This window comes from Acipenser ruthenus, chromosome 12, assembly GCF_902713425.1.
Source record: "Acipenser ruthenus chromosome 12, fAciRut3.2 maternal haplotype, whole genome shotgun sequence".
In the NCBI taxonomy this organism is placed as follows: Eukaryota; Metazoa; Chordata; class Actinopteri; order Acipenseriformes; family Acipenseridae; genus Acipenser; species Acipenser ruthenus.
In genome coordinates, this window is record NC_081200.1 from 1,868,930 (window position 1) to 1,894,611 (window position 25,682).

Below are 25,682 nucleotides of genomic sequence, written 5' to 3' on the forward strand. Positions count from 1 at the left end.
CTTGTACTTGATTTGTGGTGACCTTGAATAGATCACTTTGTTATTGCATTTGATTATGATGAAGTTAAGGCTTTGTTTGTATTTATTACCCATGCAAACAAGATGAGGCTGTTAGAAGGACATTTAGAATATCTTGATTATATTCTTCGAAGATATACCAGTACTGTTAAAAAGAAAACATTTGGGGATACACTTCCAAAGACATTAACTAGAATGTGTTATTTGATGCTGATCAGGAAAATAACTGTTAAAAAGCATGTCGTTGATGTATGGTACATCGTTAATGTACCTGTATTTCAAAGTGTATCCTGATTCGTTATAGTTAGTTGTTCTCTTACCTTTGAAAACCAGGAACCTAAACGGTTCAATTCTTTATTGTGTTCTGTGCTTTACAAAAACATCAGGACTGCAATCATTGATCTCAGATGGATGCTGTGCATAATAACAACGCAGCGATGGTACAACCGGAACTGCGGAGATCATGAATTTCAAATGTCTGTGCATATAGACTCATCTTTCCTGCAACGAACCCCTGTCAGTGGGCTGCAGAATCAAACAGATCCTGAAGGAGCCTTCGTGACCATGACAAACGGCTTCCTCTCTCTCTCTCTCTCTCTCTCTCTCTCTCTCTCTCTCTCTCTCTCTCTCTCTCTCTCTCTCTCTCTCTCTCTCTCTCTCTCTCTCTCTCTCTCTCTCTCTCTCTCTCTCTCCCTCCCTCTCCCTCTCCAGGGACGCAGCGATGCCATCACAATAAGAATGTGTTGTTGTATCTAAAATATCCGCTGCCCCGTTGACAACCTCTCTGTCTTCATTCACATCTTGTGAACAACATGTTGAGATTAAATGCAACACAGATTATCGGAAGCTACTAACTCTTTAAACAAAGCACTGCTGCAATCATTTAGATATTTTGTTATTTTGTTCATAGTTCCTCTGTTATTACACAGTCCCCCTCCCCCCAAACAAAGTCGCATAGCCAGACAGTTCTAGTGTGAGGATGTCAAGACAAGACAACTGACAGCTTTTTTTTAATCCTATCATGAAATGCAGGAATCCGTACCAGCTAATTACACTGTCAAACTGTCTGTTTTGCATAGCACCTCGGCGACTCTTGGGTAATCTAAGAGAAACAGGCTCACTCGTGTGTAAAAACAGCAGAGAAAATCAACAGACTGGAATGAAGACATGAAGGCTGACGCTTTCGGGTTGCGAATAGTCATCCCAGCAACCGTTCCTGTGTCGCAATAATCTAGAGACAGAAGCTGTTTGGTAACGTCTTCAGAAAGGAAAAGGTTAAGGATAAGGTTAAGCGACGCAGCCTTCAAATTGCATTTGATCACATCTGAGGTTTCTGTTCGTCTAATATGTGGAGGTTTTGATTGAAATCAGCACAGCAGTTGAGCATAGGCCTGTTTGGAAGAGCTGAAAAGCAGCACAGAGGTTGCAACTGTAATACATTCATGCCTTGAAATGGTTTGGGATTTACAATGGAATTTGCATGCTTTTCTGTCAAAGGAACGGCATGCACAGTAATTTGTTACTTTGAAGATGAAAACTAATATTATTATTATTATTTATTTCTTAGCAGACGCCCTTATCCAGGGCAACTTACAATTGTTACAAGACATCACATTATACATTATTTCACATATCACATTATTTTACATACAATTACCCATTTATACAGTTGGGTTTTTACTGGAGCAATCTAGGTAAAGTACCTTGCTCAAGGGTACAACAGCAGTGTCTCCCACTGGGGATTGAACCCACAACTCTCCGGTCAAGAGTCCAGAGCCCTAACCACTACTCCACACTGCTGCCCTACTACTAGGAAAGCTTTGTTCCCTAAATATTCCTCACAATATTAACTATAAAGCCAGTCTACAAAGTCTGAGGTACTCCCATTATATTTTCCAAATGTGTGACCACATAATTGTGTTTGATAATGTAGCAGGCAGCCTTGTGTGATACACTGCCATTGTGGATTCTGTCTGTGAGATGAGAGGAGGTTAAAAGCTCTAAAACCACGATTGCAGTAGGGCCAATGTTCTTTCAGTGAAAGAAGGGGTTTGATGTACAGTATTTGATGCACGCTCCCAAGAGCCCCAAAATAACTTCTTCTCAATGCAGATGTACATGGATTTGAGTAATATATAGTTCTTCATTGAGGAAGAAGTTTCATGTAGATCCTAAGGCAGACACAATGTAGATGTTCCGTTAAAATCATCAAGATGCACAGAATATGCTGCAAAATTTGCATAATGACTACATTTGCAGTATACAGGATATGAATACTTTATGCAGGCTAAACATGTGTTGCTGTAAATACATCCACAGTAGGACAGTTACTTGTTTTACAATATCTGACTTTTTGGAGAAGAGAATATTTTTCTTTCTGTGTGATCCAGAAAATACAAAATATAAAACAGTGCTTGTCAATGTAGTTACGGTCCTGAGGTGACTGTGTTACATGTTCCAGCTTCCTGCTGCCAAAATGCAGGATGTTATTTAAAAAAAGAAAAAGAAATAAAAGCTGCAACAAATTAGTCAAAAGTGCTGCTTTATTGAGTAATAATTACCGTTGGCAATTATGTGCCTGTTCCCGGTAAGTGAAAAAAGAAAAATACATATTTTTTTCAGCAGCAGGAAACGCAAATGAAAAGTGCATTACTTCCCCCATTAGGGGACACTTTTTCAAAGCACTTAATTAAATGAAATGTCATCAGCATTTTTGAATTGTATTACTTTATTCCTGAATGGGTTTTCCAGTGCGTTAAAATGTGGCTTTCTTTTTGTTTGTCATTATGATCACCTGAAATCTGTACCTTTTATTGATATAAATTAACGATTGTGAGCTGGCCTCTACAGTAATCGCCCTTAATTTGCATCACAGTATCTTCCCTGGGAGGTATCTTAAACTCCAGAAATGTCCAATTTGAACTCTTTATCTACTGTGAGTATGTTACACCACCGTCCAGTATTGCAAGAACCAAAGTACATTCCCTTTTCAATGTGTTGTCTTATATTTTATGCAAATAAGTCCTATTCATCATCTTTTCATCATTGGAAAGTGGAAAGCCTGGCATTGCGGCTTGTGTCCATTATCACATGTCATGAGTTTGCCCAAGCGCAGTGTGAGTGTACTCATGGTCTCCCTGTAGATAATTTAACGGGTTCATTCCTTTACCACTGGTGCTTCACAGTTCATTCCGGGCAGCAGTGTGGAGTAGTGGTTAGGGCTCTGGACTCTTGACCGGAGGGTCGTGGGTTCAATTCCCAGTGGGAGACACTGCTGCTGTACCCTTGAGCAAGGTACTTTACCTAGATTGCTCCAGTAAAAACCCACCTGTTTAAATGGGTAATTGTATGTAAAAATAATGTGATATCTTATAACAATTGTAAGTCGCCCTGGATAAGGGCATCTGCTAAGAAATAAATAATAATTCATGTCTGATTTAACTGCTCTTCTCAAACCACTCACACAAAATAAGAATGAATCAACTCTGTGATTTCCAGGTCAGAGCAATTATGCAAAAAGAAAAAGCAACAAATTATGTTTACTTTAAATTCAGCCTTTTGATTTATTTAAATGAATAGAATCATAAATTGTTTGGCTTTTTGCATTTTAAATGACCTTTTTCCATCAATTCCATGAAAAGCGCATAAATTATTATGCATGGTACAGGAAAACAACCTACTTTGGGCTGCAGTGTATCAAGGTAGGTCTTGTGTGCTGGGGGGCTCAGTAAAATCCTCTCCTGCTCCTGTTGGACCCACTGGGACCACGGCATTAGCTTTGAAATCTGAATCTAGTTCTTAGCCAGGTACGACTAATAAAGGGTGCACAGACTCTGAGAACGTGCAGGGTTTAATACATGTTGTTCTGGTTCCATGTACTGCAGCTAAGTGCATAGCTATGATGTGGTAAGGAAACTGTTACTGAAATGACGAAATAATGGACTCAGCAAGCATTTCCTTTTCATCATCGGTGCAACTTGGATACCAAAGGATCCAGATTAATTATAGGACCCAACCACATAGTAATCCTGCCTGTGTTTCTTGCTCCCTGTCAACCACAGTAAATGGAACTGTATATTTAGCGTAATAGTAGGTTTAAACATTTTAAGGGTGGAGGTGTTAAGATCGGTCACCGTTTAGATCATGAAAATAGACCCAATAGATTTCCATTTAAATATATTTTTTTTAATCAGAAACATGAACTAAGCATTGCAGACACTGTAATTAATCAAATACAAAGCCTTTGTTTTCATTCACTAGTTTGTTACATTGTGGACTTCACGTCAAGAGAATTTAGATCTAAGACAAGATATAAGAGAAGTTTTTTTTTTTCTTAAATGTTTAACATGATGTAAATGTTTTCCAGTAGAAGTTTCTGCAGCCGGCTTTGCGTTCCCGGGGGGGCAGGCCCATGCTGGGGTCGTTCTCGAACTCCTGGGATCTCTCAAGCCGGGCCTCGCCCTGCTCATCATACTCCAGGACGTCTCTCTCAGGCTGAGCCAGCTGCAGGAGCAGGTCATCCAAGGAGTACTTGGGTGATTCCTGCAACAAAAGACGAGCCTCTGGTCATGTGGGACTGCACAAGCAATGCTGCTCATTCATGCTCAATATATATATATTCTCCAAATGTTCTCCAAATATATATAAAAAAATTAATTCTCAAAATATCAAATTTTAAAAACCAAAGGCTAGTAATAGATAATTAAACACGTAGTCACTTTATTTCAGCACCTTGGCTAGCTGCCTTTTTCTGATTTGCAGTATTGAAGGCAGTCTAAACCAGACATGCAATGTGGGTACAATTTTTTTTTTAAATAAAGCTGTTAACTGTGTGGAATTCTTGATTCTCAACTGCAGTCAGCTACATTATAACTTGTCTGGCCTAATCAGATACTGAGTGCATCAGTCACAGTCCCACCAATTATTGACTGTTAGGCCTTTATTAGTGGGAGGTTTACTTTAACAAAACCTTGACTCAATTGCTCACTTTTTAAATGTCTTCATTACAGAGAAAACAAAAAAGGTAGTCTTGCAGACTTGGGGTGCCAATGACGGTTACCTCAAAAGCCACTTGCCTAGCAGGTAATACCAGCTGGTGGAATTGCTTGAATTTTTAGAGCCAGTGGGCTATGCACTATCCACAGCAGTCACAACACAAGATTTCAAATGAATTTCCTCACAGGGAGGAAGGAAGAGTCATTGGCTGTGAGCCGAGCAGCATATTTAAGTTCATTTTAAACAGATGAAAGGAAAGCTGTCGAGGTGTTACCTGTGCCCCTATCCCCGTAGCCCCATTTCGCTGCCTGAGCCGAAGGTTTGGATGTGGAGCTGCACTGACGCTGCAGACAGCTATGGCAAGACCCAGGAGAGCCAAGACCCACAAGGCACGGCAAGACACCATCTTCTCTACGGCAGCAAGCGGATGATAGGGAGCAGTCAGTGTGTTTCTGGAGCTGTCGCTGTTGTCTGGTTCCGAGGTCTGCTAAGTCTCTTTTTAAACTGGCCTCCACACGTCAAGGAGGAGGGGTTACCATGATCAATGGACTTTGTGTGCCATGTCTCCGCCTTCCACATTGTAAGAGTTGTTAGCATTTAGTGATTCGACTGCTTTGCTTCTCTGAGAAATGTAGTCATTCTCTTTGTTTAGCCATAAAAACCGAAGTGTTTTATGGAACCTTGGGCTACTTAATCAAAACATAAAACCAGTATCGTAGCTATTGAGATATTTAGCTTTGGTGCTTTTAGTTGATCTGCAGTAAACTCAACATCGCATTGTAGGCAAGCAAGCTAAAACCAGAACTGCATGGAAATGTAATGATGCGGACTTCAATGTTAAACATTATACTTAACAAAAACAATGTTATGAGCTAAGGAAGTTAATAGCATATTTTTAATGGAGGGTTTTAAAAGAAAGATGTTGGCTGCCTACTTTGATTTTCAAAGGGTGCTTGTCACAAAGAATACATTCAAACATCCTGTGTTGAATATTCTGGTATACAGCACAATACAATACAACACAGTGGTACAATCTTAAAGAACTTTTAAAACTGTTATTTATTTTATTGTAGGATAATTTGGAGTAAAGAACTCAGGGCAGCCGTGTGGAGTAGTGGTTAGGGCACTGGACTCTTGACCGGAGGGTTGTGGGTTCAATCCCCAGTGGGGGACACTGCTGTTGTACCCTTGAGCAAGGTACTTTACCTAGATTGCTCCAGTAAAAACCCAACTGTATAAATGGGTAATTGTATGTAAAAATAATGTGATATCTGTATAATGTGAAATAATGTATAATGTGATATGTTGTGACAATTGTAAGTCGCCCTGGATAAGGGCGTCTGCTAAGAAATAAATAATAATAATAATAATAATACAGCCTCAAGCGGTTCTGAGTTTCCTGTTTCTTTCGGCATCATGATAAACCCAAGATGCTGATTTTCAGGTTCAGATTCGGGTTCTGGTTTCTGTGAAGTCTGCTAACTGCTCTAGATTTGGTTCAGGTAACTGGAAGAGATCAGAAGGTAAACCGGACGCTCGTCAACTCTGACCTCCCAGTCACACTGTCTCTGTCATGCTGGTAATGCTTAAATGAACACACTCCTGGCTCTGTGTTGGGCCATGGGATTAATATCTAATATCTAAAGCAAGAAACTGTCATAGTTTAGAAATGGCTAATAGAGTTAAAGTGGTACATTAAAGACGGTGATGTGGGTATTAGACATACAAACATCGAACACTTTGGAGGCAGTGAAAATGAATTAGTACAATGTTCCCTCTGTTGACCTGGTGTATTATGTGTGAGGATTTCATGACTATCCTGTACAGATTCAAGGAATGTTTAGCTATAAAAAGGATGGTAATTGCTGAAGAGGCTTACATTGTGGTTTCTGAAAGATTTTTGTAGATATAATTGTAATACAAATTGCTCTTTCGATTCTGCTGTATCTTAGCTGAGAAACTGCCTTCCTGACGTCTTCTGTTCTTTCAGTATAACAACACAGCTCCTAAAACACTGACACGCCGATGTGTTAACGGCATCTTTAAAGATTCACATGTATTTAATCGGAATGCAATTTAGTGTTGCTACATGTTTATTTACTTATTTTTTTCAAGTGGTGACTTTCACTAAGTGAAGCTATTTAGATACATTGGATTGCATTTCTAAACAGTTTGGTCTCAAATACTGTATCTGTTTACTTCCAGCAAAATCTTTTGTAGTTAAATATATCTGGGGTTTTTTCTGAACAAACCTTTGCATTGAATCAAAGAAAGTGGACACTGTAGAATGGGCAAGATCCTCTGAGCAAAAAACCTCCAGGTCAGTTATAAAACTTTACCACAGTATTTCTGCACGGTATTTTTGCAGTTTTGCCATGCTTATTACATGGTGTACTAGGCATTTATCATGATTTGCCCATATGCTTTACCATACCTCTCTGGTCTTTACAATTACTACATATGCTTTCACTATGCTTTATTATACTTTTCTGTTATAAAGGCACACACAAGTATATACAACTGTAGGTTTTCAAGGCTAGTGCTCATGTGAGTCTCCTATCAATGGATGACATGGGCAGTGGAAAGCCCAATTGAAATGACCATATTCTAAGTGTTAGGATACGAGTAAAGCTATAAAAGTTTACCACATTTGCAAGGTACTTTTGCAGTTTTACTATGGTTATACTATGCATTTACCATAGTTTTGTAATGGTTTGCCATGTTTGTTTTTTTTAACATTCTTTACCATACCTCGTTACAATTCCTAACTATGCTATTCAACTTTGCTGTGCTTTTATTACAGTAAACTATTATAAGGGTAGCTAGACTTGACAAAAACACACACACATAATCGTGTGAGCTCAAACTTTGCTCTGATTTTACAATAAGAAACTTTTATAAGGGACACGTTAGATGAGGAAAAACAAATGTTTGCTATAAGAGCTCCAACGCACATCTTATTGCTGATCTGTGCTGGTGTTATTGTTTGGTTTCCTGCCCCACTGGCACATCAGCGCCGGCTTTCTTCATAGTTAAGAATGTACTTGACTGCCGTATGTCAGTTTGACTTATGGCCTGCTCGGCTAATGGAGTTAATCCCAAAAACAGACCACCTATTGATTGTTACAGGCAGTGAATAGCTGGTCAGAGAATTAGCTCTCATTTTCAAAGCTTCTGCTTAGTTTTGAACTCAAGCCCTTTGTTCAGAGCAGGCCAGCTGAGATATCACTGCTTAACAGACGGGTCCAATCCAGAACCAGGCTCTTGATCCTGTGACATGTGGCATGGTGCTGGGGGTTGGGGTTGGGTTGGAGGATCAGCACTCACACAACCATAAACGTACAGAATGTAATGATTTGCAAAATACTAAAACACAACCTGATTACATGACAATAACCTTGTACAATGAAAAGTATCATTCATTTCAATAAATGAATCCATATATACTGTACAGGTGTGAGGGCTAGTTGTATACCGATGAATTTTCCATAGCATACCGCCCCAATGCATGCTGTGTGTATATCTAGCAAAGGTGTAGCTTGGTTTAGCTCTGTTTATGAGAAATCTGTTTCTGTGAAGGCTGTAATGTAAAGTTCTCTGAATTCTCTTCAGACGTGAAGCAGAATACGTCAAGCACCCCTCACAACAAACTGAACGATACAGAACTATACTGCCATCTTGTGGTCTGCCGTTTTTTTTTTTTTTAATAATTAATTATTAAGCAAATCGTCAAAGCTGTTGTGTTGTGGTGGAGACGGAGAGCGTGACTCGATTCTACGGTGCTTCAGATCTTGTGTGGATGAAAGCCGCTTTGTTAATACAATACATTGTCTTATCCTGTGCATGTCACATCAACCACAATAAAAGCACGTCTTTGAGCTAAGTGTGGTTTATGCTATTGCTGCCCCCTAGCGCCAATCCTATGACATCATCATCAACACACACTACCGTACAGGTCCTGTATTCAGCCACATGGGTTGGAGCAGTCCCCCCCCCCCCAAAAAAAAAAGACTTCTACTCACGGTAGGTCTGATCCTACATTCAATATCCTAGGTTCTCTGTTACAGATGTACAGCTGACAGAGCTTAAGCACTACTGATCATGAAAATAGCCTGTGAATGTTCAGTATCCTAGTGTTATACTGACATCTGCTGGTGAAATGATAGTATTGCCTTATGTAAGTGTCACCCTTTTTCTTTTTGATATGGCAACTTTGCGTACCTGGGATGCTGCTGTTCTATTCCAGCAGGTAAAACGAAGCAGTGACCTGCAGTAGGACCTGGCAGAGGTTCCATTGCTTCATTTAAACGATTAGGAACGTAGCAGGAACAAAAGCCCAGTGTGGAAGGGATCTGCCCTCCTCTGCTGCACTCCACGAGGCTGAGATAGGTTTGACGATTTGGGGAAAACATGGACTTGGAAGTTTGCCAGTTAATCTAATAACACTCTTTACTTTCTGTTTTGTAGAAACTGTGTTTACGTGACTTCAGACATCAGAAATGTGAACAATGCAATCCTCTGTGAAATCCTGCCCCGGTCCTGTTTCTGTTTAATATTTATACGCGATCAACAGCACTCAGTTTCCTGCTAGATCTGCTCTAAACTGGCCTGGGTGAGCGAGGGGCCAGTCAAGTGATCAGTCTCACCTGAATCTGCACGCTACACCTTGAAACGAGTTCTGCTGGTTGAGATACAGGGAACATAAGGTGGAGCCACTAAACCCGTTCTCGATGAGCACCACACTGTACCACATTGCTGAGCAATTGCCTAAGTGAGTTCAACCTGTTCTAGCAGCAATAATACAGCTCCAACAGACAGCTGTATTAACGAGCACTTTCAAACATTCGGCACCAGGGTGATATCCTGTGTATTGGGCATGTAAAATAGTGTTACTTACATCTCCAATACTTCTAGCAAAATATTTTGTACTTAAATATTGAACTTTACAGTGATTGAGAACATAAATTACGTTTTTAAGAGCGGGGAAAGCCTAGTTATTTATTCTAACCATTTGATTTATAAGACTGACCGCCAGAGCATACAGGCTGCCACGTTTACCTGCAGTGCGTGAACAGGGCGATGAAAACACGAAAGATTATGGTCTTATACAAATATAAAGAACACTCAGCCTCTTGAAGTTTCACCATCACCAGGCTTTTTTGGGGTCTTGCACGTCTGAAGACAACTTCCTTCCTGCTTTGCTTGCGGTTTAGCTGCACCTGCACCTCCACCAAGCCTTCATCAAAAAAAAGCGTTTCTGTTCAAATGAGAACACATTTCAAACATCCTGTCGGCTAGGGCAGCAGATTGTAGCACGTCAACAATTATATTATTATTGGACAGTGTTAGAACAGCTATCTTAAGACAACATATGGGAGAATGTAATTGTTTAAAAGTAACACATTGCCACATACAGCTCCTTAAAATGAGTCTTTGTACTTCTGTTGCTTGCAATTCAATTCTATAAAGTCCTTCAGAGGTGTGCCCTTATTTTGTGAGCAACAGAACAGTCACATCAACTGTACTGTAGTGTTAAAAGATTTGCCTTTATACATTAATAAATCTAAAGTAGGAGACCAATAGCTAATTCTAATCAGATAGCGGGAGGAGAATGACCCCAGTATAAACTGAGGCATCCCTGGAGTCCAGTCTACAGCCTCCCCATAGTGCCTGGAGTCCAGTCTACAGCCTCCCCATTGCAGACTCTCTATAGCACTCGTTCTCAGGTTGTGTGGACCAGGATAGACTATTATGGGACTAAATGCAAACACTTCCACTTTAGAGATTCTCACTCAGAACACTCCTTCTCCATTGTAGAGACTAGCCAAATAAACCCAGAGACAAATGTGCATTAAAATTCAATATTCCGACATTTTATTTTACATTCATACACCTATATTTTTACAATATAAGCTTAATGCAGTTTAAAAGACCACACCCCAAAGCCTCCTGGAGATTTACAGGTAAACCACGTTGATTGCACAGGTTCTGGAGGACAATGATAAAAGCATTTTAAAAATTCCTTTGAAGTCGTACCTTGCTGTACTGGACTGTATTGTATTGGACTGATTGAAAATGTTTCACCACAGAGAAAGGCACCTTCAGTACACAGCATGTACAAATACCAATGACTGCAGCTTCTAAAACAAAGAAACTATCAACCTTCACTTACAAAACAAACAAAAACATTTCTGTACAAATAAGTATTAGAGAAAACAGTTTGCTTCTACAGAAGCAATACCTTCAAATACATACTTTTAAAACACCAAGCCCTGACTGGCCTCTGCCTGCAGAAGCCAGTCTGTTTTTAAAATGCATTTATACAGCAGTACGCTACACAAGCACTGCATTTGCCATGTCTGCCAATTCCATGAAATAGGCAATTGTGTAATTTATTTATATATAAAATTATACATATAAAATTACACACACTTAAAAAAAAAACTCCACCATTAATAGATTTGTACCATTTTCCTTAAAAATATACCATCCTTCACTTAAATTTATAGTACTCTCATAAAACTAGGCTCTTTATACAAAATACAATTCTGGATTTTTTTTGTACATTCCATCCTTTTCCCCCAAAATAAAGAATATATATAGATCGCTTAAAAACACTCCCATCTTTATATATAGACAATAAAAGTGACTATAGGCAATACTGACTCAAATGTGGCTTTTGTTTCACATGTATAGAAAACCCGTTTAGGTTGGCAGACGTGGTCTGGCTGTCCTTTCCCAGAGCAGTGAGCCTCTCCACATTTGGACGACTGTAGAATCCAGGGGTGTTGAAACCTCATCTTGTTTCGGTTCCTGACCCAGTAGCTCAGCAGGACTTCGTCAGGTCTGTGGGCAGGTCTGTAATGGGCGTGCGGTATTGTATCTTGGTGTTCGTGATCGCGCCGTGCTTTTGTCGAAGGTGGAGTCTGAGCTGGCTCTTGTGGCGAAAATGCAAGTTGCATTTCTCACACTAAAATGAGAGATGGAGGGAGACCAATTAGAAACATTACAGAAAGATACAGAGAATACAATTTGTCTCAAAGACAAACTTGCTCGATTATACATTTTGCATAACTAAACAGGAAAGCTTTATTTTTAGTATTGTTAGTGTATTGTATGAATTCCAGCGAGTGCATTTCCATCTATAATCTAGCTGGGCGTTTCGATCCTGTGCACTTCAAGCACGCTCGTTGAAATGTACAAGGTGATGGGCGCGCAGTGCTTACATGGTAAGGCTTCTCTCCTGTGTGGATGCGAAGGTGGCTCTTGAGGGTCTGCAGGTGTCTGAAGCGAGTCCCGCAGATCTCACAGGGGTACGGCTTCTCTCCTGTGTGGATCAGCACGTGAGCACGCAGGTGAGCAACCTTACAGGAGAGAGGACAGAAACATGCAGTCAGTCATCGACGCCACACCAAGCCTGTACAGCAGGGGTGGGCTACACCCCCCCCCCCCCCTCAACAGGTCTTTGCTCTACCAGCCATGTGCAGAATTATTTATAAAAAAAAAACAAAAACAAAACAAGTCCTATACTGGTTCATTTCTTTATTATACCTGTTAAATTTACCATCAGTCTATGTTCCACAGGGGTAGAGCAGTGTAATAGTCACTGTGGTCACCTACCTGTACAAAGCGTGCACCACAGGTTTCACATTTGTATGGCTTTTCTCCCGAGTGGATGCGAGCGTGGGTCTTGAGGTTAGCTGGTCTGTTGAACTGAGCACCGCAGACGTTACAGCGATAAGGTTTCTCTCCTACAAAAAAACAAAATGGGGATAAGAAAAGATTGCATTGACGGTATTCCAAATAAACAGCGGTCCTTACTAAAACATGGCCACATTAGAAACTAATACTACAGTTACGGTTTCCAATGCAAAGATATCTGCGTTAAACAGGGAAGCGTTGAAGGAACACTGGCAGTGTAACCATAAGGCTCTATTAAACCAGGTTCAGGCTCTGATGAAGAGGCAGAGCTGAGACAGGCCCATACCTGTGTGGACGGTTTTGTGGCTGGCGAGGTTTCCTTTGTAGCGGAAGGCAGCCTGGCACCGGTCACATTTGTATGGCTTGTCACTGTGGACCTGGAGAGTGTGTCTTTTAAGAGCATCCTCCTCTGTATATTTGGAGTCGCATTCATGGCAAAAAAATGTTCCATTTTCTAAAGACACACAAATAAAAAAAATTAAATAAATAAAAAAAAAAAACACGATTTTTACTTTTATACATGCTAGGCTTTTCTGAAAGAACAACTTTGATATTGATTCTTTGATTACGAGTTGCACATGGATTTGTTTGACGTTTGCACCATCTTAACAGCTCTGAGCTGTATTGCAGTGATGTGTTTAGCAGATTGGATTATGCAAGTCACAAGAGCAATCGTTTTTGTAAAGTTGTACTGTAGTTGTGAATTTAACCAGGTTGACCTGAACACCCAAGCCGCCCCCCACCACCCCCAGCTTCGACCACACGTTATGTAAATGCAATATCCTCACGCCTCACCACAGCTGGAGTCCGAGTATTCCGAATGCAGCTCCGTCATCTCCTCCCCACAGTGAGATCCGGGAATGCTGGGGCACACTTCAGAGTGCCGGGGGGACTGGGAGCCGCACTTCAAATGGTTCATGTAGAGAGAAGAGTGGCTTTCATTGTGACTCCGAGGGGATTCCAGGGATCTGTAAACCAGGAACGTGAACAACAAAAATCAGAAGATGCACACAGACTTCACGGGATAAAAGAGCAAAGGAGGCTTCTATATATTTCATGCATGAATGGGAAAAAAACAAAAACAAACAAACAAAAAAAAAAACACGCATTTATACACAAGATGTAAAGACCATGCATACCTGTTGATGATATTGTTGAGCCGGCTAGCTTGGGGGGCTGTCAGGTCCCCCTCATGCTCGCTCATCTTGGCTGGGGTGTGGAGCTCCATGCTCTCCGGCTCGCTGCTCTGCAGGCAGGCTGGGGAGTGAGTCTCCGTGTCCCGGGGGCTTCCGCTGCTGCTGCTGCTGCTGCTGTCCTCCTTGCTGTGGTTGCTGGAGTTCAGCACAATGAGCTTGTACTTCTTCCAGTTGCGTCTGGGGTCTGGGGGGCACTGGGAGGTGGGGGAGCTGGCGGTCTGGGAGAAGGCTGCGTTCTTGCTGCTGCTGGACTCAGTGGGGGAGTTGGGCTGGCAGTCTGATTTCAGTGGGCTCTGAGGGCTGCTCATCATGGCCTTGCGGCTGCCGGCTGAGCCGCTCAAGGGGTAGTGCCGGGGGCTCAGCTCCTCCTCCACAGACGGGCTCCGCTTGCCCTTGTCCGCCTGCTCGTGCCCCGGTGTGGAGAAGCTGTTCTTCCTGAGAGGGATTCCCATGGGCTTGGGGCTCTGTGGCACGTGGCAGTGGCTCTCCTTCCTTACCTCTTCGTCCAGGGCTTCCCTGGAAGAGACGTTGGACACCGGCCTGCTGTACTCTGCGTTAGTGTTATCAGGAGGAGAGCAGTGCTTCTGGTGGAGGCTACCGCCTCTGGGGTAGTCCGGGTAGGGAGATTTGGCTTCTGGCAGCTTTCCAAGGGAGAAGGGGAAGCTGTGGACAGGCATGTTGCCATACAGGTGGTATGTGCTGGCATTGTACATGTTGGGCCCATAGGCTCCCCTGTCCCGGAACGGAGGGATGCGGCCCGGCAAGCTCTCTGCCACTTCATGCAGCCTGTAAGCATGGATGTCCTGAGGCAGCATTGAGCTGGACAGAAACTCTTCTGTGAGCAGCTTGGATGAAGGGCTCCGGTCACTGGAAGAAACAAACAAGAAAGGCATTAACACTGATCTGCAATGGCACCTGCAAGTTCTCTGGACAAACTCTACCGTGCACGATTTAACTTGAATTGCATTTCTCATTCTCCATTCACCTGGACTGGATGAACCTGTGGCAGGTATCGACCACGTGATCCATTTGCAAGTAGACGGCCGTGTTCATGACTGCCACGATGGAACTCTCCCTCAGACTGAGCCGCGATGTGTACATGAAGCCCAGCAGAATGGCAAAGCCGTCCGGATCCACCTTGGGGTCGAGGCTGATGGCGGTCATGTTGCATTTCAGCGAGTCCGTGAAGATGGAATAGAAGAGCCCACTTCAAAAAATAAAAAGGACACAATGTTACTAACAAATGAGTTTCAGTTCTGTTGAGATATTCCTAGAACGAATCTACCTGGGTACTGTAGGTTAACGCTTCCACAAAAGCAGAACTCAATTTGAGCTCATTCACTGGTCGGAATAACCTTGGAAGAGCATTCCCGTTGTGCTCTTGGGTTCTGTGGGTACGTCACATATATAAAAGATGGGGAAGGGAAGTGGAACCCTCACCTGCAGGCCATGAGGACGGTCTTGTGCGCACGGAATGGCTGCCTGTTCACCAGGATGGTGACGTCGGTCAGCACGTCCCGGCTCCGCAGACGGTTCAGATTGAGAAGCACGTCGCTCGCATGGCGGGTAAACTGGATGCAGCTGTCTGCTGCGCAAGACATCTTGTCAAGATCTGAAAAACAACATGCAGTACACGCATTAGAAACCACAATCACATACCCTGAAAGGCTGGCATTGATATTCGATTTGTGGCAAACTGACTTACTGGATACTGGTCCTCAGCCATTTGTGATTAGCAACTTGCAGTCTTAGTTGGGACAGAACGAATGCGTTGCACATAAACTTTTTGCCAGCAACTCATTCTACAGCCATATGTGCCTTAACGAAGACACACTAAAATAAAACTTAATCCTCAGTTTGTTAAACAAATGTGTGTTTAGAAAACACAAAGTAAATCCCAACAAAGTCAACCATCTTCAAATATGCTCTTATTTATAATGTTACTGTATGCATTATTTTGTTCTTACTTGAACTGATTAAATTGTACTTTCATATCTGCTCTCATCTGTATGACATTCTGTAATGTGATATTTTATAATGCAATACTTTGTACTGTGATAACTTGTAACAATTGTAAGTCGCCCTGGATATGGGCATATGCGAAGAAATAATAATAATAATAATAATAATAATAATAATAATAATAATAATAATAATAATAACAACGGATATCTTGAACAGCTGTTTGGCACTGCATATTAACTTTGAAAGACATTTACCAGTGCTGGTTATTGTTTAAAATAAACGAAACCTTTAGTTTCCTCCTATAAAAATGAATACTAAAATAAAATATACAAAGAAAAAATAAAGTATACAATTGGAAACAGATTACATAAATTATTGGTAATTGGGTTAAAAAAAAAAAAGCTTAAAAAAAGGTTGCCATGAAAGATGTAAAAATACTGAATTGTTCATTTTCAAATAAATAAACACTAGCTACACTATATTGCTTCAAGAGCGATCTTCAATGGAACGAAAAAAAAAGTGAAACTACCTTTAAAATGTAGTTAAAGGACATTGGGTTAAGACATGCATCTCCCTCCCAAAGAACAGACCTGCAATACTTACACGAAGTTTAAACAGTGTCTCTGGAGGAAGGCAATACAATGTAGATCTGCCATTATCAGGGAACATTGCGGTTCCCTCATTCCGGGAAGAACAGCACACAACGCCTAGACACACCAGCTTTGTTTTTCGAATTGAAATTGCATGCTCTCAAACTACATCAGGGTTAGCGTGACGTCATGTGCAAGTGTAAAACGCGGTGAGAGGATGACGTTTGACTGAATTGAAGGAGTATATTCAATAAATCCGGGGCGAGAAAAAAAAAAAAAAAAAAAAACACCTTGTAATTTGGGAAATATTTATTGATGATTTCAGGTCGTCGGGCTGATAAGTGAAGTTCAAAAGACTAAACGCTGCACTGAAACTAACCTGCACGCCCACTCAAGAATATCGTGTCACCTTGTTTTCCGATGCGTGAACTTTCTTCTCTTTGATTTCAATGAGTAAGGGAAAGGTTGCACTTGGTGTTGGAGCACTCTCATCTGATAAAAGCTTTTAACAAATTCCCGCAGTGAATTTCCCTGCATTTCTCAAAAAGTCTAACCCGTCTATGTTCAGAAAACGCCCCCGTATCTTGAGGGTAACTCAGTGACTCTGGAGAACAGTTTAGCTCTGACGCCGCTAGAGGGCGCCATTTCATTGGGATATAACTAATAAAAGTGCTTTTAGCTTGCCGTTTGTTTACTTAATTTTGCTCAAGAGAATTTGTTTATGGTAACAGCAGGAATGTACTTCCATATTACACCTCCTCTCCAATGTGTCTTAAGGATTCAACTACCTACAATATTAGCATTCCGGGAAGCACACATGCGGAAACTGCTCAAGATCGAGCGCAAGAATTCTAGACGCCTCACTGAGGAATTGTCCGAATGCAAATCACAAAGCGTCCCGAACACCGCTCTCAGCCACGCTGTATTACAGTGTTAGCCACTCATTTAACGTGGTTATTCACGACCGCTGTTGATCGTGCACAAAACAAAGTTTCAGTACATTAACTTTCACCCCACCAATAAGCGAGTGCTGTCACTGTGCTGCCGTGTGCGACGCACTCTCCATGCTGCCCTAGTCTGAGGCAGGCATTAGTGGAATGCTGTACACTGTGCTATAGGACCTGGCTTTATATATATCTACAATGTTCAGCTGTACAACACAAATACCTGTCTGGTATTTCCTCACCCCTCCCCCTCTCCTCAAGTGTAAACCAACCCCTCCCCTCTCCCACTGCATTCCTCATTTCTTCATAGTGCCTTTTTTAAAATGACCACAAGGTGTCGCTAAATATATTCTGAAACAAAGCAAACTGATTACTCGTGCAAATGCATTAGGGCTGTTCTCGTTGCAGACAGGGTACTCCGATGGAACACTCTTTCTATACAACACAAGCATTAAGGCGTATATTAGGAGGTAAACATGTTAGCAGAATTCAATTGCACTCAAGAAAACTAACCACTTTAAAATTAAGTGCTCCCCCCCTCCTCCCCCCCCTCGCAGTGTAAACATGCCCGATTCTGAACTCCACGACCCCGTCTGCAGAGAGCTCACTCAGCCCCATGCAGTAGCGTGTGGAGGGAGGCCAACAACATAATCCTGGACAGAGATTTATGACCCGCAGCCCCAATGCCAAAGTCTAGGGCAGCGCTGTGCTGAAATAAACTGCTTACGGCTGCTTTTGCGAACTTGGGGCGAATACCGCAGAGATACGGTGAAAGTAAACACACGGTCGCAATTAGCAAACGTTTCCGCGTGTGAAGTGTGCGTACACTTCAGCTTTATTAACCACTTCCATCTTTTCACGTTTCTGGTATTTTTTTTTTTTTTTTTACAGTTCGGATTTATTAACACACACAATATATATATATATATATATATATATATATATATATATATATATATATATATATATATATATATATATATATATATATATATATGCTCAACGCCCAACGTACATATCTTTCTCAAGGGAGCCTGTGATATATATTTCTGCTCTGGTTACACTAACCGTACATTTAAAAACCCTCAAGTCAGACAGACGTGGATTTATTTAAAACACCCTCTCAAACTAATTTTGTACAGTTTGCATATTTAACATACATCCTAGCCACTTTAACAAACAGCAGAACGCCGACCTTCAAGAATTTTTTTTTTGTTTTTTTTTTTATATAAACACTTGTTCGCAAAATGACCTGGGAATTTTTCTCTTAATATTAATGACATTTTGCATCGACATAAAGTACCAGCACCCTGTCACCAGTAACATTATTTTACTGCGTTTATCTGCTATATACTATTTGAAGCCCTCGTCCCCGCGTGTTCTTGACTTCGCATCCGCAGGTAGAATGGAAAGCTACATGAAGTCCGTCGCAGAGCTGCGCTACGCCTGAACGCTATACCGGAGCCCGCATTCCCTCGCCTCCCTCCAATGCAAGCGGTCGACGGTGTAAAAGTTACATTTCTCTCTGCAACCTGATCTGAGACAGGGGAGGCTTGTGCAGCGAGCTCAAGCTCCTGTAGCAATCGCCGCGTCTCAGGATGCCGTTTGAGAGCCAGAAGAGTCACTCATATCGACAAAAATACAAAACACTTCGATCAACAACTCGCTAAAAAAAGAAAAAAAGTACCATACGCTCACTAACAACAAAAAAGTACCAGACGCTTCAGTGCAGGTGGAACACGATTATCATACAATTGCATAAACAGAAAAACAACCGTTTTCAATCATTATTTTATATGCAAAACACAGTGATCGGCCAATTCAGACGCGTACCCTGCAAAATCATTCTGTCAAGCTCTGTCAGCTGGTTGAGAAAGTGTAATGTAATCTCACTACCACAGGACTCCCGCTGTACTGTATCGGCAATATAAGGTTCAAATCGGTCTGTCAGCAGAAGCGGCGAGCAGCGCGTAGACAGACAAGGGAGCAAACAACGGCGCGCCACACTCCAGTACAGACGCTGTCTAATGCCAGGCGAGACAACACTGACACGCCGCACACAACTGTCAAAAAGCACCTGAAAATCGACTAGATGCCGCTAACAACACATATTCAGAGGCGAATTTGACCTTGAAACAAACCACCTGCAAGAAAAATGCACAACTTGGCGCGAACTTATTGGCAGAAGAAAAAAAATTATCACCTGGTAAGGCTTTCCTAGAAACTCCTTGCATCACCACTTCTAAGAACCCCCGTTCTAAGAATCCGAGGAGCTAAATTCTCAGAATTTGAGCTTGTGACTGCACCACTCTCAGACGACAGGGGAGGATCACGATTTTCCATGAGGTGTTTTAACAACGATCTGGGAAAACAATTTCAGAGTCTCGTATGCGGTTTAAATAAACACCTCATGAGGGAAAGAAATAAAATTTAAAAAATCCTTGTATTTCCGCAGATATTCTGTAAAAATATAAGAAAAATAGCTGTCGCTAATCTCCAAATACCCCTTTCTGGTGGTTGCTCCCAGTTCTGGACGGTCACGTGGGCAGAATAACACTTGACGTAGCCACTGAACTTTAAGCCCAGCCTCTAAATTCTCAGAACTAATTTGCTATTCTGTGACATAAGCACTGGGTATGTTTTAATGCTTGCCCATAATAAACCCATTGCCACAACATATACAGAACACACACGGCTGGTTTTACACACGGATATGTACTGCCTTTATATTACACAGATATTAATCTTTACATGTGTATCGATTTGTTTTTTTTGTAATCATTTTAGATTGTGTTTACTTCCGTGGCACAGAGAGCTTGGAGTGGGGCCGTCAAGAAGGATTTTTGTATTATACGAAAAGACCTGCATTATTGTTTTCCCTGGTAGCTTCCTTGCTTGATGTTAAATGCTAGTGTTTTGTTGTCGTTGACGGCGCAGGTTGTCCTCTGAGCGCAGTATGTGACGGATGTACTAGACATGGAGTTGCTGGTGACGGTGTCTCATGGTGTTGCATTTGGCTGTGCATACATCATGGTCTTGTATAATATGCTGCAATAAATGGCTGCGTAATACCGGGAGCGAATCTGTTACACCGAATTGCAGCAATGTAGTGAACCTTTGGTAATGACAAGAATGTGATTTGCTTTTAAAAGGCACAGGTTCCAATACTGTATTCTCGGCCCACGAACCAGAGCTTCGCAGGTGAATGTGTCCTCCTTCGGGGTGTGCGGCTCCCAAATAAAATTTAAATGTTAATTAGTTTACACCCAAACATGTGCACTTTATATACAGACTTGTGCATGACGTGACGCTGGACCGAGCTGTTCTATTGGATATGCTTACACTTGTCCGCAGTGCACCCTGTGGATATACACCGTTCTCGTTGGGCCCGCTGTATTAGTTGGTTAATTCTTGCTAAAGTGCGAGGTATGACACAGGCCCGGTTTTTGGGATGGAACCGCATAACAGTCTCGCGTTTTGATTGGTCCATGTCTGTCACATGAATACGTCGTCACACGAGTGGAAAAGCGTGCAGGCATTTTTAACATTGTGATCAGATAGAGAGAGTGATCTGCTTTCCACAACCTTACCCTTAAAATATAATGTGGTATTACACTGTACTGATATAACAAACTATGAGGAATTACTTTATATAAATTATCATGTTGTGCACGAATGTAAGAATTGGCTTTCTGTGGTGGTGTACATTTTTCTTTCAAGTAGCATATATCTATAATCGTTTTTGCGATATATTTTAATATAAAACATATACGCTATTGCAGTTTTGTTACAGGATACATTAGTTTATCTCTAATGTAATCACAGTTTTACATATAGACTGCCCCTGTTTTCATTTACGTCCCAAATTCTTGGCCGCTTTACTTTTCAGATAATGTCCCAAATTCTGGGCCGATTTGGTTTGCAGATAACATCCCAAATTCTGGGCCGCTTTGGTTTTTAGATAACGTCCCAAATTCTGGGCCGCTTTGATAACATCCCAATTTCTGGGCTGCTCTGGTTTTCAGATAACGTTCCGAATTCTGCATTTCCGAATTCAGGCCAGTTTTTGAGATATTCTGCTTAGGTGACAGCCGAGTTTCTAAGTCATGCATGCACAGTTTACCATAAACGGGACCGTTAATTCATTTAAGAGTACATGAATCAAAGTTAATGTATTTTTTACTCTCCTCAGAAAACATTTAGGAACATGGTATACCAAAAAAAAAAAAAGGTCATCTCATTTGCTTATGTAATGTCCATCAATATATAGTGAGGCATAGGGGTTTATCAGAACTTCTGGGTTTAAGAGACCAGTGCCCTTCAACAACTTCAAATAAATCCTATTGTATTGTATTAGTCAGCATTTCCCTTATCTATTCCTGATCATTTATACTGTAGGTCAGGGGTTTTCAACCTTTTTTTGAAACTGTACCCCTTCTATCTGGAGGTTTCAGCTCGAGTACCCCTTTACAATTTTCGCGCAACTGAACGGTACCTCAGTTACAATAAAATGGAGAATAATCTGATGACCCCCCCCCCCACCCCCCCCGACCCACCCCGTTTATTTAATAAATCTGGGTGACAAACTGCTGGTTTAGGACAGAACAACAAACAGTAAGCTTAATTCTTAAAACTTTTAACTACAAGTATTTGGATGCACAGAATTAAAAAGACAAGTATTGGGTTAAGAGCACACCTATTTTTTTGTAACTTTGACGGCCTTTTGTAAAAGTTTGAAGGCCTTTTGATACCCAGCATACACTGCAATACCCAGCAAAGTTATACACTGATATTCTGATAGCACAGCAATTCAAATGAAGTTTGTAATTGGTTGTGTTCCTCAAATACACAATAAAAAGTGATATTTATAGGGTATACAGTTATACAGCGATACAGTGGTTTCGGACATCTAAGAACAGGTACTGCGAGCATCTGGATTCATACTCAGAGGTACTCTGTAGCCTCCTGGGACATTCACAGCTTGTTTGACACCCTCTTGTAGTTGCCCGTTTCTGCATATAAAGCAAAATGCTGTTTGTCAATCTCTCTTTTTACTTATAAATCAGTCTTTGCAAGAATCATTCCAAAAACACTTGAATCAGTTAGGCACTACCAGTCTGACACTACAGGCCTTTAAATTGCAGTACCAATTTGCAAGTAGCTAAGTGGTTGCGTTCCTCAAATTTGCACTGCAAAGTGATATCTTAAAGAATAGGGTATATAGTGCTTTTTTTCGCCTCCCCTCGCTTTTGGTGCAAAACTGTGCTCCGATACACTCAGGCTGATACTGTGATCACAAAACACTTGGAATGGACTTAAATTGGTGCTTCTGTACTCTTTTTAGATGCACAACAATCTTAGCTAAAGAAAATGGGTTCCTTCGAGTTCGTAAGACCCACGACCGCCATTAGCTGAGCCTTACCCCGATGGTGTTTTTATAATGGGATTTGCCATAGGGAAGGGGGTGGTCTCTTATCGTACCCGTATCTCCACGACCCCTGGGCCAACAAACTCAGAAGGACATTCTTTGCGTGCACAAGAGTCTTAGCTAAAGAAAGACATCAGCCACGGGTTCAAACGCCACCCCACCGCCAGATGGTGGGCGTTGCCCCAAAGGGGTTTTATAATGGGATTTCCCATAGACATTTTTCAGGGTGCTGTATCTCGGGTTCCGGGGGTCCCCAAGACTTGAAAATCGGTATAGAGGTCCACCTCGGGGCCCCTGTCGATCCCTCCAAGTGACGTGTCCCCAGCTAGAAAGGACACCAGTTTAGACTTTTTTTTGCCAACCTGGAGCTCAAAAGCTATTGGAAATGCAACCTTGACATGCCATCATGCTGAAAATGTGAAAATTTGTTGAAAATGTAGCATTTGAAAACGGGTGGCTCCCTGTGAAAGAGGGCCCCCAGACATGACCCTAGGAAGTTCAACCCGGTTTCTAGGCCCCGGGGTCATGGAGATATGACCCCGAAAAGGGTAGTTTTTTGACATTTTTGACAGGGCGTATCTCAGGTTCTGTGGGGGTTAGGAACTTGATTTTTTTTTTGCGTTGGGGCCCCATGGGGCCCCGCATAAGGAGTCACCATTTTCATGGTTCAAATGCCAGGACGGCTTGGCAAAGTGAATTTTTTCGTCATGACATGAGTTTTTGGGTGAACCACCACACCTTTTTAGGGGGTGGTTCGAGGTGCTCCCCTGAGTCTATATCACTTTGAATGGTGGTTCTACGTGCTCGGGTTCGAGAGATATGCCTGAAAATGTGTTTTATAACACTGCCATAGACATGAATGGGGCTGAATACCCGAAAATATATTTTGCAAAGAATTGCTACAGTGGGTGTATGCGTGCAGGGGTTGCATGGTGGGTGTATGCGTGCAGGGGTTGCATGGTGGGTGTATGCGTGCAGGGGTTGCATGGTGGTGTGTGCGTGCAGGGGTTGCATGGTGGGTGTATGCGTGCAGGGGTTGCATGGTGGGTGTATGCGGCAGGGGTTGCATGGTGGTGTGTGCGTGCCAGGGTTGCATGGTGGTACACGTGTGTGGAGGGGAATTGGAGTTCAGGTTTTGCGCACAAGAGGGGCGAGGAAAAGACTGGGAAGGGTAGGGTAAAATAAAAATTACTACAATCATTTATTTTCACTTTCGACTCCCAGTCTCCTTTCCCTCACTTTCTGATTTTATTTTGTGATTATTTAATTATTGTCAAAATAAACGGCCTTCATCTGCTCACAGTTGTAGTCTCATTTCTGTCCAAAAAGAACCTGAAACACTACAATATATTGATGGACGTTACATAAGAAAACGAGATGTCCTTTTTTCGGAATACCATGTTCCTTCCCAAAAATGTGTTTTAATATTAGCCTTTAATAAAGGAAAACGACTGCTTAAATTAATTTTCATGTATCTATTTCAGTGCAATGTAGTTTCTTCATGTAATAAGAAATACGTTTTTTAACATTTACATTTTTGTTTTTTTCATTAAAAAAAAGATTTCTGGGGAGAGTAAAAAATACATGAACTTTGATTAATGTACTAAGGGTTACTCTCAAATGAATTCACGATCCAGTTTATGGTAAACTGTGCATACATGACTTAGAAACTCGGCTGTCAGCTGATTCCCCAAAACTGGGCTGAATTCGGAAATGCAAAACGGCCCAGAATTTGGGATGTTATCTAAAAACCAAAGCGGCCCAGAATTTGGGACGTTATCTAAAAACCAAAGCGGCCCAGAATTTGGGACGTTATCTAAAAACCAAGGCTGCCCAGAATTTGGGACGTTATCTAAAAACCAAAGCGGCCCAGAATTTGGGACATTATCTGAAAAGCAAAGCGGCCCAGAATTTGGGACGTAAATGAAAACAGGGGCAGTCTATATGTAAAACTGTGATTACATTAGAGATAAACTAATGTATCCTGTAACAAAACTGCAATAGCGTATATGTTTTATATTAAAATATATCGCAAAAACGATTATAGATATATGCTACTTGAAAGAAAAAAGTACACCACCACAGAAAGCCAATTCTTACATTCGTGCACAACATGATAATTTATATAAAGTAATTCCTCATAGTTTGTTATATCAGTACAGTGTAATACCACATTATATTTTAAGGGTAAGGTTGTGGAAAGCAGATCACTCTCTCTATCTGATCACAATGTTAAAAATGCCTGCACGCTTTTCCACTCGTGTGACGACATATTCATGTGACAGACATGGACCAATCAAAACGCGAGACTGTTATGCGGTTCCATCCCAAAAACCGGGCCTGTGTCATACCTCTAAAGTGCCATAAAACGCGTGTGCAATCAAGCGGGCGCTACCACTGACAGTTCATTTCCCGGTACTTGTGATGATGTCATCACACATAGCAAAAAGAAGACTCTTTTTTTTCGTTTGTTTGCTTTTTAATATGAAAACAAAACATGGATTTCATTGAAAAAGCACAGCCATGTGTTAGAACCGTTTGTTAAATAATGTCTTGGAACAGTGCGCCTTTTTTCTGGTTAATTAAAATAAAACAAAATGGGATATAAAATAAAATACCTGTAAATAGAAAATATTATTTGTATTATTTTTATGTTTATGTATGGTTTCAAAACATTCGCTTTTTTCTGTTGCTAAACTGACTGTCAGTAAGGTTTAGATTCAGTGTTAAATGGGTGAAACCTAGCAGAGACGGGCCTTAACCAGCATGAGATTCCAAACTCGCCTCGCCCATTCTTCGATATATTCTTCGATGCACATATTGAAATATTCACATTCAGAAATAA

The 25,682-nt window shown here is 41.4% G+C and overlaps 2 protein-coding genes across 4 annotated transcripts; both read right to left on the bottom strand.

Annotated features, from left to right (window-relative positions):
* Window positions 1-4,181: 4,181 nt before the first annotated feature.
* Window positions 4,182-10,248, bottom strand: LOC117417454 (somatostatin-1-like). Its single transcript, XM_034029615.2, has 2 exons — window positions 5,288-10,248; window positions 4,182-4,560 (listed from the first exon to the last, which is right to left on the bottom strand). The coding sequence occupies exons 1-2, from the start codon at window positions 5,417-5,419 to the stop codon at window positions 4,360-4,362; spliced, it is 333 nt and encodes a 110-aa protein (XP_033885506.1). The 5' UTR covers window positions 5,420-10,248; the 3' UTR covers window positions 4,182-4,359.
* A 616-nt stretch (window positions 10,249-10,864) lies between these two features.
* On the bottom strand, window positions 10,865-19,746 carry LOC117417268 (B-cell lymphoma 6 protein homolog). Of its 3 annotated transcripts, none has more exons than XM_059034297.1 (9): window positions 19,613-19,746; window positions 15,351-15,522; window positions 14,896-15,117; window positions 13,854-14,777; window positions 13,510-13,682; window positions 13,001-13,168; window positions 12,634-12,764; window positions 12,240-12,377; window positions 10,865-11,983 (listed from the first exon to the last, which is right to left on the bottom strand). In XM_059034297.1, exons 1-9 carry the CDS (start codon window positions 19,641-19,643, stop codon window positions 11,840-11,842), a joined length of 2,103 nt encoding a protein of 700 aa, XP_058890280.1. In that variant the 5' UTR covers window positions 19,644-19,746; the 3' UTR covers window positions 10,865-11,839. The 3 variants fall into 3 exon arrangements, with proteins under 3 accessions (XP_058890280.1, XP_058890281.1, XP_058890282.1); XM_059034298.1 differs by lacking the exon at window positions 19,613-19,746 and adding an exon at window positions 16,479-17,652; XM_059034299.1 differs by lacking the exon at window positions 19,613-19,746 and adding an exon at window positions 15,616-16,176.
* Between the last annotated feature and the right edge of the window lie 5,936 nt (window positions 19,747-25,682).